This window comes from Crocodylus siamensis, chromosome 6, assembly GCF_052110815.1.
Source record: "Crocodylus siamensis isolate JL-2025a chromosome 6, ASM5211081v1, whole genome shotgun sequence".
Classification (NCBI taxonomy): domain Eukaryota; kingdom Metazoa; phylum Chordata; order Crocodylia; family Crocodylidae; genus Crocodylus; species Crocodylus siamensis.
Genome location: NC_143400.1, coordinates 62499801 through 62520858, shown reverse-complemented (window position 1 = coordinate 62520858; position 21058 = coordinate 62499801). Strand labels below are relative to the sequence as shown.

Here is a 21058-nt window from a genome sequence, read left to right as displayed (position 1 = left end):
TAGGTGTGGGATGGTTGGGGTGGTGGAGGGGGAGAGGGATGGCCCTGCCCACAATGAGCGGTAGCAGCCAGTGGTGGGCACTGGGAAAAAGCAGGACCTGGTAGTGGGTATGTTTGCTGCTGCTGAGGCCTGTCCGCCTGCAGTTGCCCAGAGCCTGCACCGGGGCTGTCCTGCAGCTCCTCCCCACCAACATCCGTTGTGCATCCACAGGTGCATCTCTAGCAGGGACAAGGAGGTGATCCTCCCCCTCTATGCAACACTGGTTAGGCCACAGCTGGAGTACTGCGTCCAGTTCTGTGCGCCGCACTTCAGGAGGGATGTGGACAACATGGAGAGGGTCCAGAGGAGGGCCACCTGCATGATCACAATGAGAGACTGCAGGACCTGAACCTGTTCAGCCTTCACAAGAGAAGGCGGAGGGGGGACATGGGGACCGTCTATAAACTCACTAGGGGGGACCAGAAGGGTTTGGGAGAGACCTTTGTTTCCCCTAGCGTCCCCTGGCATAACAAGAAATAACGGCCACAAGCTGTTGGAGAGGAGGTTTAGATTAGACATCCGTAAGAACTGCTTCACAGACAGGGCAGCTAGGATCTGGAACCAACTTCCAAGCGAAGTGATGCTGGCTCCTACCCTGGGGGTCTTTAAGGGGAGGCTTGATGTCTACTTAGCTGGGATCATTTGAGCCCAGTTTTTTCTCCTGCCCAGGCAGGGGGTCGGACTTAAAGATCTACAAGGTCCCTTCTGACCCTACTTCTATGATTCTATGAACATCAGTGCCATCTGTGGGCCTTTGTGGGACAGCAGTGGCAGCAGAGAGGATCTGCAGGGCAGCTCCAGGATGGGCTCCAGGTGACTACAGCCAGAAGGGCTCCAGCACCAGGTCCTGCTTTTTCTTGGTACCCAGCACTGGCTGTTGCCAGTCATCATGGGCAGGGCTGCCTTTGTCTGTCTCTCCCCCAACCCCTCCAAACTGTCCCACACCTACACCATATCCCCACAACTTATATCAGCACACAGTCCAGAAGCAGTACCAGGCAGGTGCCAGCATCAGCTGTGGACGTAGCTGGCAGGTTCCCACTAGGGATTGGGGTGTCTGCCCAAGCCCCTCCTTGGAGTAGAAGGGCAGCCTGGAGGCAGTGCTGCTGGTGGTGGAGACCCCTGCTGAACCTACGACTTACATCCACCCGTAGCCTCATCCCACATAGGGAGGTTTGGTGAGCTGTTATGCAGGGGGGAAGGAGGGGCAATGCTGACCTGGCCCGTGACAGCTCCCCAAAACTCTCTGTGTGGCCCACAAGCCTAAATAATTGCCCATCCCTGCTATATATATATATATATATAGTGGTGTTTCATTTTAATCATGGAAAAACGTGGATTTGGTAGTTTTAAATTAGACAGTGTGGAATTTTTAAACAGAAAAAACACGATCCCTGCTGATGACTGTTGTGGACCAGAAGATCTGAACCCTGTGGATGACCTTTGTTATGGTGTCAAAATTATTCCACAGGATGGAATCTTAATGTAAAATAAATTTTTAAGAGAGATTTTAAGTTTGTAAAGTCCAGCACTCTAGAATTAGGAATCCCCAAATAAAGGCCACCTGTGCAACCAAAATTAAGATTGCCCCTTGACTGTATTATGCATTATGACATAGTCTATAATTAAATTATATCACATACTATATTTTCTACACAAATATTGCCTCATTCACAGAAATAAGGGAGGAGGAAACACATCAGGTTTGGGTAGTGAAAGGGGCTGGCATCCACAGGATCCTTGTCTCATTTGTGCCAACAGCTGGAATTTATATGATCAATAAGGCAGGGAACTCTATGAAGGAAAAGGATGTTTTCATGGTTTAGGCAGCTGATACTGCCCTGGAGATCTGGATTCTATCTCTGTCTCTGCCACAGAGATCCATTTTGCTATTGGGCAAGTTGGGTAAACCAGTATTTTCACAAATGTTCCTAATTCTCTGGCTCATCAACTTTAGACACCTGTGTCCTGACTTGCAGAAATGTCAAGTACTTAAACTGCCACTGTGATTGGTTAGAGATGAGTGATGAACACATACTGTGTTACAATATCCCACGTTTTCTGAAAAATCGGGTCCTAGCATAGGCACTGAGTACATGGCCCAAAGGCCCTGACCTCGCTCAGGAAAAGGGTAGGGTGACCATGCAAAATGGGAACATCAAGTACTGGTCCTTGGCTGCATGGCTCTGGGACAGTATTTGTCCTGGGTTTCCAGTATCATGCAGGAATCTGGGTCTCTGTGGTGACACGGAGTTCAGGGTCCTTGATTATGGCATTTAATTTTTCTTTGGTCTAATGGAAGCTGATTTTGTTACTCTTTAGGTCAAATAACAAGGCTTGTTTTTCCCTCTAGGAAGTTAGAAATGATGTACGTTGAGGGTTTGGAATATTTATATAAAACTTACTTCTGCTGTAGTGGTGCTTGTGTGCATTTTGTCAGGTTACTTATGCTACTATCCAATAAATCTGTTGAGGTAACTCTGGTGAGCATTATACTATGTAGAAGGTCCTCAGAGCATGGTATTGGCATGTTAAATTAATCTAAATTTTATTGAATGCTGGTCTTCTAAATTTAACCCCTGTACAGTCCTCTCTCTTTTGCCCAGTCATTCCCAGAAATTCAAATCCCAACTTGGAACATTTCAACATTTGAGAACAAAAGCTTGAGAAAGTTAGAAAAAGTAGAAAAAACAGTATTTAAGTGAAAATGCTTAGCTAGTTTTTCACTGTAGCTGGCATTAATCCAACTATCATGCCTGTTTCATGAGATGAAAATATATGCAACTCAAAATAACCCCCCCCCCATAGTTTCTAAAAGATATTTTGAGCTCTGAAGGTATGGCCAAATTTCCAACACTTTTTTCAAGTTCATGTGGTCATTACTGAGAGCTTAGATAAACTCTGCTCTTGCCTTTTAACCAAGCTAACATGCAGTAACTTGTTAGTATAATGCATCCGGATATTATTTGTTTAAGATTTTTTTTTTCTTGAGGGTCAGAGCTGATACCCTTATGTTGATTTATGCTAATTGACAAATACTCCCATGGAACTAAATGGAACAGAACTTGTAGAATGAGGTGCCATGCAGAACAAATAAAGATATCATATCCTAGCCAAAAGTAAGTATATTGCAATATTCTGTAATTGATGCATCTCAATGAGTGAGAGACAGTTTGGCATCATATATGTACATACTCATACCCTGTATGTGAATTTTTAATCTAAACAGGTTCAGAGGCAAAAAAAAGTAGCATGGAGAAGCATTAATAGACAGAGGGAAAGAAAAGAACTACAATTTGTGTGAATGGCGCTAACAAAGTATTCTTTTCAGTGGATTAAGCAGATTATAGCTCCCTGGTAAGTTTTACAGGCCTCTTCTCTAAGATCTTGTGTTTACTTAAATGCAGAATTGTGGAAATATATAGCTACCATTCTTTAAGTACTGTGCCTACTCATAGATCTGAAAAGCATTGTCATAAACCTAATGGCAACAAGAAATCTAACACTAAATAATATGTACTCTCCATGTGCCAGTTAATTAACTTATTTTATTTCTGTCATGAAAGATTCCTTGGTAAAAGGTGCTATGCTACTCAACTATTAGGTGTTTAAATATTTTAAGACACAGCAAGAGAAAGCCAGTTCTGTTAGATCTTTTTTACTGAGAAAAATATGAATGCATTACAATGATTAAGAGGTCAGAAATAGAGAAATAATGACAGAAAGGCTGTCTTTGAATAAGCATTTTAGGTTACCACATGAAAGAGAAACATTCTGAGAACCTTCAGGGAGTATGATGTAAATAGTTAAAGACAAATGTAACAGGAAATTATTAATTTAAATTATTTTATTTTCATAATCTCAAAGCCATTTAATTAAGGTGAAATAGACCTCACTTCAAAAGACAGAGACTTGGTAAAGAGTTGAAAATACCCTGAATCAACACATGGCAGCCATCAGTGACCACTGAATAAATTGAAGATTTTTAGCCCGGTGGGCACATCTACACATGCTATTAATGCCCTGTCTGCTTCTCTCCAGCAGCCAGGGGAAGCTCCTGGCTTCCCCGGGTGCCAGCAGCTTGGAGAGCAACATCCAGTTGGTAAGTCTGTTGGGGGGAAGAGTTGGGGGGAGGGAAGGGATGGGGGGACAGATTGAGGTCCCCATGGTGAGGGAGGGAGTGGGGCTGGAGCTGGGGTAGGCACTGTCCAGCCAGGATGGTGCGGGGCACAGGACAGAGCTGCAAGTGGCTGGTCCAGTAGGCATAGGGGTGGGGAACTGGTCCCACTGTGCGCACCCCCATGGAAGGCACGGGGGACTGTGTGCCCTCTGGATCTGTGTGCGGGGTGAGGGTGGAGATGGCTCTGGGCTCTTCCCCTGCAGGAGGATTGGGCTGGGGCTGCACTGGGGTGGGAAGCAGCAGCACTGGGAGGAGGGCTGCAGTGAATTTTGGGGTGGCTATCGTCCACCCCGTAGCCCCCTCTTCCAGTGCCACCATCATTTGTCCTGAACGTTGCCCCAGCCCACCACCCCCACTGAAAAGACCCAGCGCTGCCCCTGGCCACAGCCCACAGTAGCAGCCCACCCTCATCCTGCACACAGATCTGGGGGGCACATGGATCCCCATGCCTCCCCCAGGGGTGCTCACAGCAGTGGGAGCTGCCCCTCCCCCTACATGCCCTGGACCAGCCATTCACGATTCCATCCTGGGCCTCACCCTGCCCCAGTCCCACTCCCTCCCTCATTGCAGGGCCCTTGATCTGCCCCCCCCAAGCCCTTCTCTCCCCCAGGCCCCTTCCTTCCCCCCCCACATGCCCCTTCCCCACAACAGACTTACCAGCTGGATGCTGCTCTCCAAGCTGCCAGACTGCACTCCTCGCCATGTTCATGCTGTGGCTATGCCCATGCACATAGCATTTATCAGCGACATTATTGGCCACATCAGCCAAAAAAGCCGAATGCCGATAATGTCAATTTTCTCTTCGTTGATGCCAATACAATATGGACCAATGCAGTACACCTCTAATAGAGGCAGGTAGTATAACCAGGGTTCAAAAAGGGATCAGACAAATTTGTGGAAGACTGGTCCAGTAATATCTATTAAACACAACAGTTGGAGACATATACCTTTTTATACAGACGTGCCCTTTTCATATACTCTCCCTCTAAAGTATCAACTACTCATTGTCAGAGACAAGATAATGGACGAGATGGACCGTTGATCCAACCCAGTATTGCATATTTTTATATTCTTATGCTTTCCTTGCAAGGTTTTAGCATGACTTTCAAAGCATCTTAGTTCGCCCATGCTATTGTGAAGCCAGCCTTAAAACTAATGAAATTGGAGAGTGCACTACCTATTCCATTGTGATATATAATCCTTTGAAAATATTTCCTTGAAACTGATGTTACCATACCACAAACTTGCCTGAATTATGTTTAAGCACTTTTCACTTTTTAGAGTTTGTATTGTGTAGTGAGGTTGTTATTGACAATTTTAAAATTAACTTAGAACTTTTTTCTATTAGGTGGCTGATATTTATTTTCTCAGTGAAACAAATTTATGGGGTAAGTGATAATTTTAGTAGTCATTGTTGTGCCCTCTAACCAGATTGAATTCCATCCAAGGTGAAGTATAACCGTGCAAAAGCACTGAGTTTTCTCTGCCTACATTTAACCTACGGCTAAGTGTTGTTAACTTTTTCACTCCACAATATTTCTAAAATCCTCTCTTTCCTTTCTGTCCCTATAATCAAGTTGGGTGTCCATCCCCTAATTATCTCCTACTTCAACTACTATTATCTTTTCTCAGGTCTTTTTGATCCCAACATTGGAACCCTTCTATCAAGCTGCTATCTAAATCGTCCCCTTCACCTTTCACTTTGAGCATGTCAGCTGCCTCGTGCAGTCATTTCAGTGGCTTTCTGTCACTTTCAATATCAAACTTTCATGACCCTACCTCATGCAGCCCTTGTTTGACTGTTTGCCTCTTTCCTTGCACACTTCTCAGTAGGTATGTTATCTAGGAAATGGGATAGTTGTTCAATATTTTAGCAGTTACCCCTTTTGAGACTAGCCCATGGTATCTCAGTAGGAATGAGATATCTAGTTAGCAGATACTTTTGAAAATTCTGTTGTATTTGACTTAACCAGTAGATAGAAAATCTGTGGCAAAACCCAAGATAGCATGGCATTTTTTGTGAGTCTCCATGTAATACATTAGCTAGTGGACATTCTTTCTATTCCACCTGCCCCTGCATCATCTGCTTCACTGTTGAAATGAGTGGAACAGTTACATAATAAAGGACTGCTCAAAGTTAAGTATCACAGAATCCAACCTGATAGTGCTCTAACCATCAGGAGAGGATAGGCATTGTCCAGTTTTTTCTGTAGCCTACCTTTTGAAGCAGGCTCACTGGGCATGTCTACACATGCATTTACTTTAAACTACTCTAGAGCAAGGGTTTTCAACTTTTTAAAAGAAGTGTACCCCTTTTGGTGGTGGTGGCCAGACATGGGGGGGTGGGGCTTGCACACCACCGCTGCCACCCGCCACCCCATGCCACCACCACACCTCACCTGCACGCCACCCCACACCTCACACTGCTTTTCCATGGCTGGTTGCATGTGTGCAGAGGCAGGTTAAGGTGTACTGGGGTGAACACAAAATTTGAGGTCCACTGGCCCCATGGGAGCTGGGCTGTGGTGGGGGAGAGCCCCCTTTCCCTCCTGGTGCTTGCGGGAGAGACTGGATGGACCATGGCAGGCTGGGGGTGGGGAGGCACATGCCCATCTCTTCTCCCTGATCCCCATTCTCCAGTATGGCCAAACATGCACACACACAAACATGTACATGGGCACACGCTCTGCTCTTACTCTCTGCACATATATACACAGACACAAATGCATTCTCCCTGCAATGAACACAGAGATACATACACACATGCATGCACACACAGACGCACATGCACACACAAAGATGGACATGCAGAGACGCGCACACACGCACTCACACGTGCACATACAAACATGCCAATGCACACAGAGACACATGCAGACACACAGGTATGCATGCTCATACATACAGGGCTCATTGTAATTTGGACAAGTATATGCCACAGGTGAAATACTGCATAAATGCATCTGTGAAAGTACTAGTTAGCCATTTAAAAGTAAAATAGGATTCATCCTTTAGATTGCAACTGCTGAACGAGGGGCTGAGAGTTATATCAGGACGGTGAATAAGCTAGATACAGCAAAATTTCCCCGGGGCTTCAGACAATACCAGTAGTTCAGGACAAAATCTGTACTGCACCCAAGAATCTGGCGCAGTGATTAAACAGCCAGTGAGCCTGCAATATTAAATCTCATGCAATAAAGCCTGCATGAAGAGATAACCAAAGTTTAATGGTATATAGAACTCAAGATCTAACACTGCTAATTATCAAAGTTTAAAGATCGATTATACATTGCCATTAGAAAGAAAACTCTCAAAAATATAAACATGGACCAACCTCATTCAAATAAACCAGATTTTCATAAGTAAGTGCAATTAGTTCACTTTCAAATGTACATATCATTGTAATGCCCAGATCAATGTATTGCACTGGCAGCTCAGTTAAATGTATAAACCTCCAACTACATAAACAGATTTGTTTAAGATTTTTGCTGCTGAAGTTCTTAATTTCTCTCCATGAAAGGTTAATGGTTAGGTATTCCACAATACTTTCTTTATACTTCCTTTAACAGGTTTTGACAGGATGGGACCACAATATTCCTATTTACAAAGGTTGTTCCATTTGAAACACACTCAGTCATGAAGCTGTTAAAGTAGTGTTTTTTCCAGTATCTATCCCATAAATAAATCAGATAAGTGCTTTACTTAGTAGCTGTGCTAGAGCCCTGGGATGTCAAACATACACAAATGTGGAACAGAACTGTTGGCAGAATGATAGTGTCATACCTGACTTGCTGTTAATAGCTGAACAATGACTGCTACAGTGATAGAAAAGCTGGAGTACTTCCAGTCCTTATGTTATTATTCCGATCTCACCAGAAAATGAACACAAGAAAGTAGGATATTAAAGTGATGTGCAGTTAATACTGTCATAGATTACTGTTAGGGAAGCAATTTGAGGTCACCATTTAACTCTGAGACGATGTATACTCCCTACAATAAGGATTTTAAAACAGCTGTCCTCTTCATCTTTGTTTTGACTGCTGTAGTATTTGTATCTTTGGTACAAAGCTATAAACTGAGGTAGGTATTTAATTAAATAAATAGAAAAACAGCTTTACTTGTTAGTATAAAATGGCATTCCTTTGACATTCCAAGAGAGTCAAGGTTTTATGGCAATAATGTAGATTACTATTCTCAGGGGAAAGACTGTATAAAACAGAAGCATGACCTCTTATTATATCTTTTAGTTCTAAAATTCAATTAAGTGAAATTTTCTGAAAATATTTTAAATAAGCTGATTTTCCTCTTATCTGATGTTTTTTAATACCAGTAATTTCTGCTTGAAAAACTGAATATGAACCCTTGCTGTTACTGAAATCAGTGGTAAACTGTCCACTAAATTTGCATATTCACATGTAATTTTCAACTAATTTATCTAAATTAAAAATGTATGAATAGTCTCTTTAATATTTGTGTTATTTTTTCAAAGCCATCTAGAACCTTTAGACACCCAGAAGCTGGATATTCAAGTTGGCTAAACAGTGTTACAAATTTCAGCCTTTACTATGTGATGCAGAGGCAGTGTCACCGTTCCTTTACTTAATAGTGCTCATTTTCTGGAAGTGTGACAAAATTTAAAAACATTGCTTTTGGAGGGCAAAACAAACAATCAGCAATTCCTTTGCTAAACGCAATGTAAATCAACTGTAATGATATATTCTGATATATTAGGCTATTTGTTTTGTTTACCTTATGTCAAAGTAACTGAGAAGCAGTCATGTATTTCCTTGTTACTAACAGTGTATTTACAGAAGTTTGAGATGGAAGAGAGAGAGGGCATTTCTAGACCAGTTCAATGCCATGCATTTATGATCCATGCAGAAATCAGTTGTCAGTTACTATATTTTTCTTGCATACCACACGCACCCTTTTCCCAAAAACAACCTTTGGTGGTTTGATTCCTGTTGCTTTGATTCCTTTTTCGAAACCAACTGCCTAGCAGCAGCAATAGCATTTCTTTTCAGGTAGCTGAGGGAGTCATTTGATTTAATGGCTCATTGTTCTTCACTCCAGCGACGTTAATGATCATCTCTCCTTTTTAATGGCCCTGATGTTCCATTAATCAAGCTATCCTTTCTTCTGGCAGTATTGCTCCCTGCTAGATATTCTTGGTTACTTTTCTATTTCACAGCCTTGCATAGTCCTTGCTCTATGCAGACATGATTCTGGAAAAAATATCTCCATTCTGCCTTCCCAAAACAAGGTGTATATCTTATCCCAGGGCATGCTGTGTGTGAGAAAATGCATTATTTTAGGTTCAAGTAGATGACGTGCAAGATCTTTCTGTGGGAAAAGTCTTCCAGCTATTTAGCCTGGATTTGGGATGTTTTAACTAGATGACCTAACCCTTTGTTATAAGCACCTTGTAGCACCTTTGTTATGATTCCTCTCCCTCCTTGGATTTACTTCTTAAAATGTCTGCAGATTTTTATGCTGGACGCTTGTTTTCTGTTTAGCTTTTTTAACCATTCCTTTTATGTCACTTCCACCTTGATCATTTTGCTGGCTTTTTTGTAATATCTTCTCATTCGTTAATATTTTTGGTAATCAAGTGTCCAGAGATTTTGGCAGAGTTTTATGTCTGAATATTAGATTTCATTAATTGATCTGGCAATTGAATGTTGCAGAAGCATCCAGTGGTATTGATAGGCACATCCTATGCTAACTTTAAACAGACATATTTGGATCTTTTTTCCTACTATATCCGTATGTTCTACCTAGTCCTAGTCTACCTTTTCCACCTCTGGACTGAATGACCCACCCGAGGTCACAGGCAGATGGGCAGGAGCTAGAACTTGGCTACCATTGCTGCTTTTTCATGTGGCAGCATGGAGAGAGAATGCCCCCATATCAGCAGACCAGATCCAATGGCTGCACAGGTATTGATTCTGGGCTGATGGTTGCCAACCTGTAATCTAGTAAATTGCCACAAGCAATGCTGAGGCTTTACTGTTCTTCTTTCTCCTCTAGAAAAGTAAAACATTAGAACTTTCTAATATTGTCCTATAACCTTTGCATTCAGAGATTTTCACCCTGCCAAACAATGTCAGCTTGGATCCCCAACTGCTAAGAGAAGCTGGAGCAAGCTGCTTATGAGCATGACTGAAAGCAATGCGCAGCTCAGTGCAGAACAGTATATCGCATCTTCTCTTTACTTATTCAGGTAGAGTAAGGGCACAGCAAACCCCATACGCTAAAGCGTGGAAAAGTTATTTTTGCTGCATAGAATAGGGATTTGAACAGGATTCACTTCTGTGAGGTTGGACTGTTTATAAAACATACTATAGTATTACTTAAGAAATTGCCCAGTCCAGTGAATTGTTGTTGGTTAGATTTTAACTTCTGAATCTGTCCTACATAAGAGTAAATATATAGCTGGACTGTCCCAAAAACAGTGGGAAATTAATTGTGACTTAGTTCTTTTTTCTCTATGAGGGAGCACATTTCTTCAACCCTTCTGAAGCTTGCCTATTTTGTTGCAGTGTGCTCCTAAACTACTACTCTGGCCAGTGTGTAGTAGCAGGAGATCTTGGGTTTCTACCACTTCTTTTGGGTTAAATACTTTATAAATACATAATAAGATCTTACAGTTTAAAACAGAATGGGGCGAGGGGGAACAAATGCTTGGCTGCTGCCGTGGGCAGCAAAAATGGGCATAGACAGGTTACGTGATTTACCAAAGATCATACAACAGGTTAGTGGCAGAGCTGGGGATAAACTCCAGTTCTGTTTCTTTTCTTGCTCTTAGTTTTAATAAGTCCCAGACATAACACTGAAGAATCTAAGATCATAATTCACCCCAGATGCAAAAACCATCATCATGAATACATTGGGTTAGAGAGGCTTTACCACAGGGGTGTCAAACATATGGCCACATGGACTGGATCCAGGCCATAGAGCTGGGTCATCTGGACCACAGCCTTGATGGAGAGGACCTTTCTGCTGCTCTAGCCAAGCACCCAGATGATGGCCACAGTCCTGGAGCTCCATCAGCACTGTGGGAAAGAGCTTACCATGGCAGCAGCCAAGCACTAAAGAGCTTCATTGCTGGAGTGCCAGCAGCGTCATAGGAAGCCCGTGGCAGCAGCCAAGCATCCCGAATGCCCAGTTCTGGACCAGAAGGGAAGGGTCCATGGGTCTGACCCATCCCACAACATTCATCCAACCTGCAGTCCAATCCTGCATTTTACACTCTTGCTGGAGCATAGTTTTAAAGGTTACTCCTAAACCAAATATCTTGTACAGTGGGACATTATTCTTGACATACCATCAGGGTGCATCAGGCAGAACTCTACTAAAACAGGCTTCAAAATAAGATACATGGCCAGTCAGAAAGCTCTAGTGCCTTTCTTAATTATTTATGAAGAAGCTGTCTTTGGAAGACCTTTTAAAGAAAATCTAGGAATCTACATGACATTTTTAACAGTGATTAATTTAAATAAAAGTGTCCTTATTTTAGAAATTCTTGAATTACTCTGTGATGCTATTTGCTTCACTTAAAGTAAAATTCATTGTATGGTTTGATGGGTGGATGCCAAGTGAAGAAATAACCCCTCCCTCCCTTTTCTTATAGGGCACATATGCATACATTGGTCCATGTGAAGGCCGTGATTGTTCAGTTTGCCAGTGCTTTCCTGAAAAAGGATCAAGAGTAAGTGATTAAATTCTAATTATTATGTTGTTATTATGGGTGCACTGATAAAGATTTTTTTGACCTACACCAATGGCCAATTATTAACAAGCCATATTGGCCAATACCAATCTGATTGCTAACATGCAGCCTGGCAGCTTGGAGAGCAGCATTTGGTTGGTAAGTCTGTTGTGGGGAAGGGACCTGGGTGGGGTAGATCAAGGTCGCTGTGGTGAGGGAGGGAGTGGAGCTGGGACAGGGGCAGGTGCTGCCTAGCCATGAGCAGTTCATCCAGGGGGCGCAGGGAGGGGGAGTGCCTCCTGCCACTGTGCGCACTCTTGGGGGGGTGTCCCCCCTAGATTGGTGCATGGGGTGAGGGCAAACTGCCGCTGCAGGCTAGGGCCAGGGGGTGGCACTGGGCTGTTCCTGGCAGGGGGGGTTGGGCCAGGGTTGTGCTCAGGGCGGGTACTGGGAGAGGAGTTATGGCAGCGGTGGCCTACATGCTCTCCTCCCCACATCCCCCCAACAGACTTATCAGCTGGACACTGTTCTCCAAGTTGCCAGGCTGGCCACGTTATGCTGTAGCTGCACACAGCATTTATCGGCAACATTATCAGCCACATCAGCCAAAAAAGCCAATTGCCGATAATGTCAATTTTCCTTTTATTGGTGCTGATATGATATGGACTGATGTATCGGTGCATCTCTACTTATTGTAAAATACTGGTCATTTTGGCTGCTTGCAGTCATGAAAAAAAAAGGCACTTTACTTTAAACTCAGTGTGTTCCTACACCGAGCCAGCTTATGCCCAGAATAGGCAGCACGTTAGTTGGACCTGGCTCACCTGATGTGTATAGACTGGGCGTTTTAATGGGGCTTTTTTGACACATCTGTCTAATAGCTGATTGAATCAACTTTTTATCTGAAAATGCCAAAAAGCCCCACGGAAGCATCCAATTTATACAGATACTATGGAGCTGGATCAAAGTAATGCACAGCTTCTTCTGGTAACGTGTGGTTTTTGGAGGTTTTTTTTAACATCTGCAAGCAGACTTTGTGCCTGTCTGTATTATTCAGTGTCACTATTACTGGTCAGTATTGGCACTTAGAATCGTAGAAGTTGGGTCGGAAGGGACCTTGTAGATCTTCAAGCCCGACCCCCGACCTGGGCGGGAAAAAAAGACTGGACTCAAATGAGTCCAGCAGGTAGGCATCAAGCCTCTTCTTAAAGATCCCCAGGGTAGGAGCCAGCACCACTTCCCTAGGAAGTTGGTTCCAGCTCCTAGCCACCCTAACTGTGAAGTAGTTCTTGCTGATGTCTAATCTAAATCTACTCCCTAATAACTTGTGTCCATTGTTCCTTGTCATGCCAGGGGGCGCTAGGGGAAACAGCGTCTCCCCTAAACCCTTCTGGTCCCCCCTAGTGAGTTTATAGACAGTCACCAGGTCCCCTCTCAGCCTTCTCTTGTGAAGGCTGAACAGGTTTAGGTCCCGCAGTCTTTCAATGTAGGGTCTGCCCTGTAATCCCCAGATCACACGTGTGACCCTCCTCTGGACCCTTTCAATGTTGTCCACATCCCTCCTGAAATGGGGTGCACAGAACTGGACGCAGTACTCCAGCTGTGGCCTGACCAGTGTCGTATAGAAGGGGAGGATCACCTCCCTGGCTCTACTTGAGATGCACCTGTGGTTGCACGACAAGGTGCAGTTAGCCCTGCCAACTGTGACCTCACATTGTCGGCCCATGTTCATCTTGGAGTCAATAACAACTCCGAGATCCCTTTCTGCCTCCGTGCTCTCAAGAAGGGAGTTTCCCATTCTATAAGTGTGCTGCTGGTTTCTACTGCCCAAGTGCAGCACCCTGCACTTGTCAGTATTGAAATGCATCTCGTTTATGTCAGCCTACTCCTGTAACCTATCCGGGTCTTGTTGCAGTCTTTCCCTCCCTACTAGCATGCTCACCTCACCCCAAATTTTGGTATCATCAGCGAATTTAAACAGGTTGCATTTCACCCCGTTGTCCAAATCGCTGATGAAGAAATTGAACAGCGCAGGCCCAAGGACCGAGCCCTGGGGGACTCCGTTGTCCACTTCCCCCCCCCACCCTCTGAGTATGACCCTTGAGCCAATCTGCGATCCATCTGACTGTGTAGGCATCAATGCCACAGTCGCCTAGTTTTTTAATGAGGATGGGGTGGGAGATGGTGTCAAAGGCCTTGCTGAAGTCTAGAAAGACTACGTCCACAGCAACACCTGCATCCATTGCCTTTGTGACCTGATCATAAAAGGCAATCAGGTTGGTCTGACAAGAGCTGCCTCTAATGAAACTGTGCTGGTTGCCCTTGAGCATCATTCCTGAAGCCGGCCCATCACAGATGTGCTCCTTGAGGATCTTCTCAAAGAGTTTCCCAAGGCTAGAGGTAAGACTGATGGGCCTATAGTTGCCCGGGTCCTCCCTCTTCCCTTTTTTGAAGATGGGGACCACATTAGCTATCTTCCAGTCATCTGGCACCTGGCCCGAGCACCACGAGCGCTCGTAGAGCCGTGCCAAGGGCCCTGCAATAGCCCCAGCTAGCTCCCTCAACACCCTGGGGTGGAGAACATCTGGACCTGCTGACTTGAACACGTCCAGCCCCTCCAGAAGCTCTCTAACCCGGAAAGACAGAAAGGCCTGTCAAATCTAAAGCTGCCATGGGCATGTAGTGTCAAAGATGTGGAAGGATATAGATCATTTATGGACAGATTGTCCACCAGAGGTAGGCTTGTAATAATGTGGTAGTCTTCAGTTTAAAGAGATAATGGAGTTTTCAGGATCACCAGAACAATGAATAGAATGCAGCTTTTAAACACTTACTTTGAAATCAGTCAGCTTTTTCAGATTTTGTCTAAACGTCTAGTTAATGGAAAATAGTTGTTTGCCATCTTACACTTATATCTTTACAAGAGTTTAATTTTTATTTTCTTCAGGTTGATGTGAAATGTTGTTTGTTTTCCTTAATCTTTATGACCCTTTTCAGGATTTTTAGTTAACCAAGTGGATGTCTTAATTATAAGTAAATCTCAGTTGTTGTTTCTTTGCATTGGCTTTAAAGTATGAAATACAGCATGGATGTTTTCATTTAATGAAATACCCCCTTCATAGAGGTTCTGTAATGCCCACTAGGTAAAGATATGCCAGGGTCTGATAGTATTTGCAATCTAGATACATTGCTACTCTTTAAAAAAAAATAAAAATGTAGACCTGCTGTAACCAGTTTATGGCAAAATATGTAGCAATAGAAGAAATACTAAATGAGACTGGTGGGGAAGATTCAGAAAGTAACAAAAGTCTGTTGATTTGGAACTGGATACATTCCCTTATTTGCAAGCAACTAAAAAACTGATTCTTAAGAATTGAATATTTTCTTGCAAATCATTAAATGTGAAATTTCAGGACACGTCAGAAAGCATAAATATCACAGCTTAATTTCAAGAAAAATGTAGAAGGAAAGTCCTTTTTGGTAGGTAAGGTTTTACTTCTACCATAATGGGTCCTGTTCTCACTTGGTAGGAACCAAACAGTGTATAAAATGGAACACAGGCTAGAGTCCTATACAGCATACACATTTTTGAGCTTATATTTATTACTGTATTTCATAGCGTATAAGCTGAGGTTTGAAGCCAAAATATTTACCTTTAAATTTCCACCTTGACTTTTACACTGTTCCCTGCAAGCAGCGCTGCCTGGACCCCACACTGGCAGCCTGCCACCCAGAAATGCAGTGTGCTGGTGGGCTCCAGGGAAGTTAGATCAGACTCCTGGGAGCTCAGGCAGCACATGGCCTGTTGGCAGCCCTCCTGGCTGGCCCTGGGCAGGGGGCACCACCATGAAGGGAAGGACCAGGCCCCACAGCTCAGGGGCTGCCCAGCCCACCAGCAGCTCACCCCTGGGCACACGGGAGGGGGTAGATTCTGCCAAAAGCAGGATTGGGCCTCTCACCACTTCTGCCTTCAGCAGGCTGCTGCGGCTGGCAGGACACCTGGCACTACCCAGAAAGGGTCTGCCTCACCCAATGAGCAGTGCGGGGTGTCAAGCAGGGGTGCAGGGTGTCAAGCAGGGGTGTAGCCAGGCAGGCCCTGAGCTGCAGGGGACCCAGTCCTTCTTTCTGTGGTGATGGTGCCCCTTGGGGCCACCTGAGTGGGCTGCCAGCAGGCTGTTTGCTGCTGGAGCTCCCAGGGGCCTAATCCAACTTCCTCGGAGCCCGCCAACATGTCATCTCTCCCACGAGCCCGTCCCAGCTTCCAGCACCTCTCACACCATCCCCACCATCTTCTGCAACTGCCAGCACACCCAGCCACGCCCCCCACCAGTGAGATGGGGTCAATTTATACACCGGATTACAAAAATCCTAATTTTTTTGTATGGAAACGTGGGGTCGACTTACACATGGTGTTGATTTATACACCATAAAATATGGTACTTCTGGCTTTGCCAGGCCACAAGATGTCATTGTTTCTCTGTGTCATCTCTCTGTATCTTCTGGATACCCGCCAACACAGATGACATACAAGACACTGGAGCACAGCTGGTGGGACTGCTTCACACTGGGGATCTAAATACCATCAACAAATTATTTGTTTAACCTCCTCTAATTATTAGGGGTGTGTAAAATGGGCCCTATTCAATTTGGATTAGGATTCAGCCCAAATGAGGGACAGTGATTCAAGTCATTGATTTGGATCACTGTCCCTGATTCGATTTGACCAAATCCAAATCTGAAGATTCGATGCTTCTGGTCCACTCCTGGGTCTGTTGCTGAGCACACTGGGGACCCCTCGCACTCCTGTGGGATGCTCCATCCGCCCCAGTATCACAGCATTCATGAGCTGCCTGCTGCCTTGAAGTATGTAGAAAAAACATTTAAAGCTGTGTCTATATTCAAATCATTGAATTTTTCCGAATCAAACTGGAACCCTCCAAATCGATTTGGAGAAGTTAAAGGGTCTCCTGATTTGATTCAGATTCACCACCAAATCAGGCTGAATCTCCACCGATTCAAATCAGCAACTGAAGCTTCGCACAGCCCTACTAATTATATCAGTTAAATGGTCAACTGAGAATATATATCTAGTCCTGGTTGGGTCACCACCTGCCCCGCCCCACTTTGGGGGAGGGGCCACAGCCACAGCTGCCTGCCTGCCTGGAGCTCCACGGGGAGCCAGGGGCTGGGGGCTGTGCACAGACCTGCACATACACAGCTACTGCTGGAAGCTGCTCCCCAGAGCCTTTGATGGTTGGCGGAAAAGGCAGTGGCAATCCTTGCCAGACAACACAGTCCACATAAAGCCACAGGGGGCAGCAACAGGTGAGGGGCTTTTCCAGCCCACTGCAGCTACCAGCAGGCTGGGAGGGAGGGAGCAGACTATAGTACCAGTACTCCCTCACCCCTCCCACTTACCCTTCCCCTTCTCTTTCTCCTCACCCCTCCCTCCCTCCCTTCTTCCTCCCTGATGCCCTTCCTGTTTCTGGGCACTGCACTGCTTCCCTTCCCTGTGCTAAATGTTAACCAATAATTACAAGTGTAACTATACTTATTGTTTAAGTGTTTAAAGACTTAACTTTTTACATCCATATTCAATACCCGTAGGCTGAGTATTGTATTTTTAAGCTCTGATTGTTCCCTGCTGTTGAACATCTGAACCTGATTTGGATGTGGGGGTGAAGAACTCACTGGCCAAGTTCATGGACAATATCAAGTTATGGGGAAGCATAGTCATGCTTGAAGCTAGGCTGCAGATACAGGTGGACCTAGGGAGGCTGGCAGGTTAGGCGGATCAGAATCAAATGAAGTTCAACACTGAGAAATGTAAAGTGCTGCACCTGGGGACAAGCCCCACCCCCTACACATCCACAGGCTTGGCAATGCCAAACTGACCAGCACCATGAATGAAAGGGACCTGGGGGTAATAATAGACCACAGTATGAATATGAGCCAGCAATTTGATGCTGTAGCCAACAGGGCAAATAATACTGTGGCATGCATCAATCGATGCATCTCCAGCAAAACTAGGCAAGTGATTCTTTCACTCTACTTGGCATCGATGAGACTGCAGCTGGAGTACTGCATCCAGTACTTGGTGCCACACTTCAAGAAGAACATGGTAAAGCTCGAGAGAGTCCAGAGAAGGGCCACCCGTATGATCAGAAACTTGCATGGCAGGCCATACGAGGAAAGGCTGAGGGACCTGGGACTCTTCAGCCTGAAAAAGAGAAGGCTGAGAGGGAACTTGATAGTGGCTTACCACTACATCAGTTGTACTTCAAGGGCTCAGTGAACAGCTGTTCACCAGGGCACCCTTGGGGAAAACCAGGAGTAATGGCCATAAGCTCCTGGAAGACTGTTTCAGGCTCAACATCAGGAAAAACTTCTTCACAGCTAGGGTGACCAGACTGTGGAATAAGCTCCTTCCAGAGGTGGTGCAATTGCCTACCCTGGAAATCTTCAAGAAGAGACTTGAATGGTCATTTGCCGGGGTCACCTGACCCCAATTGTCTTCCCTGCCTGGTGCAGGGGGCTGGACCCAGTGATCTTCCGAGGTCCCTTCCAGCCTCGCAATCTATGAATCTATCTATGAATCTATGAATCCTGGACCATGCCACCTGCATTTAGTTGGTCCATCTCTCTAGGAATTAGGTGTCTTAAAATCTTTGAAGATCTGGGCTCATGTCACTATAGTATATATTGTGAAAAATACACGTTAATATAAAATTTATAATAGTTAAACAAACATAATTCTGAGAATTCCATTTTATTATGAAATAATTTTGAAGCCTTCATATTGCTGAAAAATTCTCCCAAATTTAACAGAAGTTTATATTTATTACTGTTAACATTTGTTTACATCATAAAAAGTGTTGTGCATCCGCTTTATGGAAAATAGCAACATTAATCATCATCAGTTGAGATGTGAACAAAATGAGATAACTTGATGTATGTACATATTTCCTGAAACAATCCTGTATGGGTTTCTGTGGTGTAAGATTACCTCAAGTCTTCTTCCCTCCTTGTTTCTGAATAGCTAACAATAAAACAGGCTCCTTTGCAAGCCACTTTTTGGTTTTTAAATTCTGGCATACCTGACAGTCTTTGCAGTCCCTTTGGAGCCTACCAATCACAAAGTAACCTATGTTTACTTTACTTTGAAATTTAGCTACCCAAGAGCCAAAACATCAAGTTTACTTACATTTTAATCTTAGATGTGATAGGACCAGTGGATCATGTCGGACACCACGAAGCAGTGCATCAGCTTGGCATAGTGGTGGGAGATGTGTCAGGCACACAGGACGCTCTTGTTGCTGGGGTCCCAGGCTTTGAGCATTCCCGTGATGAGCACATTGACCATCACGTCATAGCCACAGCCCCTCAGGATGTCAGCCAGTGGGACGTACTTCTCCCACTTGCGAGCCCAGGCATTGGTGAAGGTGCCGGTTCTCAAAGGGGATGGTCACATCCACGATCATGATCTTTTTGGCCTCTTCATTCATGACCACGATGTCGGGATGCATCTGGCTCTCACAACCTGGGATGGTGCAGTTCGTGGAGATCTCTCCTGCTGCAGCCAGGATGGCCCTCACCAGGAGGCCCTGGCAAGCATTGTGGCAGAGGTGCCAGGCTCTGGTGTGCAACCTGCAGCTGCACAGCACAGGGGAGAGGGTCTCTGCCATGTAGCCACACCGTCAGCACCTCTTGTCCTGGAGGCGAAAGCAGATGACCCTATTCAGAGGCAGGTACTTGAGGCAGTTGCAGTGGAGGAAGTGCCAATCCATGAAGTGTGTGAAGCTCCCACTGGGCATGAAGTGGTTGCTGGAGTCCCACTTTGAGGTGATGTTGAAGACCTTGCCCTGGTCAGGTTTGGCCCTCAGGTCGCCAGTGTACTTGTTTTCGGTGGCGTCCTTCAGGAACCACTCCAGGAAGGTCCTCATGCGGGGCGTCATGGTGATGTGGTCAGTGAGTGGGGCTGGTAGCAGGGATACTCCTAGCTCCAAGCACTCCTCAGTCCAAGTCCAGGTGCAGCCGATGCACTTCCCAAGGCGGCATGTGGTTTTGCGGGCTTGGCTCCACAGTGAGGCAAAGTCCCCACTGTCTCTGCCAAACTCGCTCTGCAGCGAGCCACTAAGGAAGGTGGCCAAGTCATGTCCGCTCAGTTGCCTCGCAGTTCTCTTGTGGGTGGTCTCCTCAGGGGTGCTGGCAACAATGATACTTACCGTCAGGCCCAGGCAGGTCTGGAGGTGGAAGGCATAGGTGACCACTGCAATGTTGCAGAGGTGTTCCATGTGGGGGATGTTGGTGCATCCCTGTCAGTAGGGGACGTGCAGGATTTCATTGCTGGCCTTCAGCAGCAGGTGCAGCCACTTCTTCAGCAGCCACTAGATCTCAGTGTCCGCCTGCTTGAGGGGAGCCTTGGGGAATACCGAGCCTCTCAGGATAAACGTGACATGGAGGATGAGGAAGGTGTTCACTGCATCTATCTTCTGCCAGGGGGCCAGCAGCGATGAGTCCAGCTTGTGGGCGTCCTGCACGATCCCGTTGATGGTCTCTTCTGGCATCTTCCTGGCCCGGTGGCTGGTGGGCATTCCCCAGGTGGCAGTAGACATCACTGTCGTGTAGGTACCTCATTGCCTGGCTCTGGATCATGATGGTGGAGTCCAGGACGCGGCTCTTCTGCCTGCCATCAATGTGCAGGGAGGCGCAGGCCCATCCACCTGGCTGCCTCGGATGTCATGTCCAGCATCTAACTATAAAAAATTTCTAAGGAAGTCAAGGTAACTCAGTCCCCAGAGACATCAAGGGCTGGACCCTATTCCTCCTATTAGATGTACAAGTAGGATTCTACTCTACCCTTCTTGAGTCCCCGAAAAAAAATGCAATAGGTGGAAAGATCCTTGAGATTCTATGATATCACCTTCAGGCTAAGATGAAGCATGCTACAAAACTAGATATTTTAACAGTTTTTTCTGGGACTTGAGCAAGCTGGAATAGGATTGCACTTAGATGCCTAAGTACCTGTTAGGTGGCATAGGTCTGGCTCAAGTCTCTGAAATCATATACAGCTGGGCCTTGATTTACATGGGTTGTTTTTTTTTGGCATGGTTTCAGTTATGCATAGC

The 21058-nt window shown here is 45.3% G+C and overlaps 1 protein-coding gene across 1 annotated transcript in view; it reads left to right on the top strand.

Moving 5' to 3' along the window:
* Nucleotides 1–3269: 3269 nt before the first annotated feature.
* COL4A4 (collagen type IV alpha 4 chain) overlaps nt 3270–21058 on the top strand; it is a 138457-nt gene continuing 120668 nt past the window's right edge. Inside the window, exons 1-3 of the mRNA XM_090053237.1 lie at nt 3270–3396; nt 5568–5607; nt 11853–11930. Coding sequence (XP_089909363.1) covers nt 3344–3396; nt 5568–5607; nt 11853–11930 — 171 coding nt within the window. The 5' untranslated portion in view covers nt 3270–3343. The remainder of the gene's footprint in view (nt 3397–5567; nt 5608–11852; nt 11931–21058) is intronic.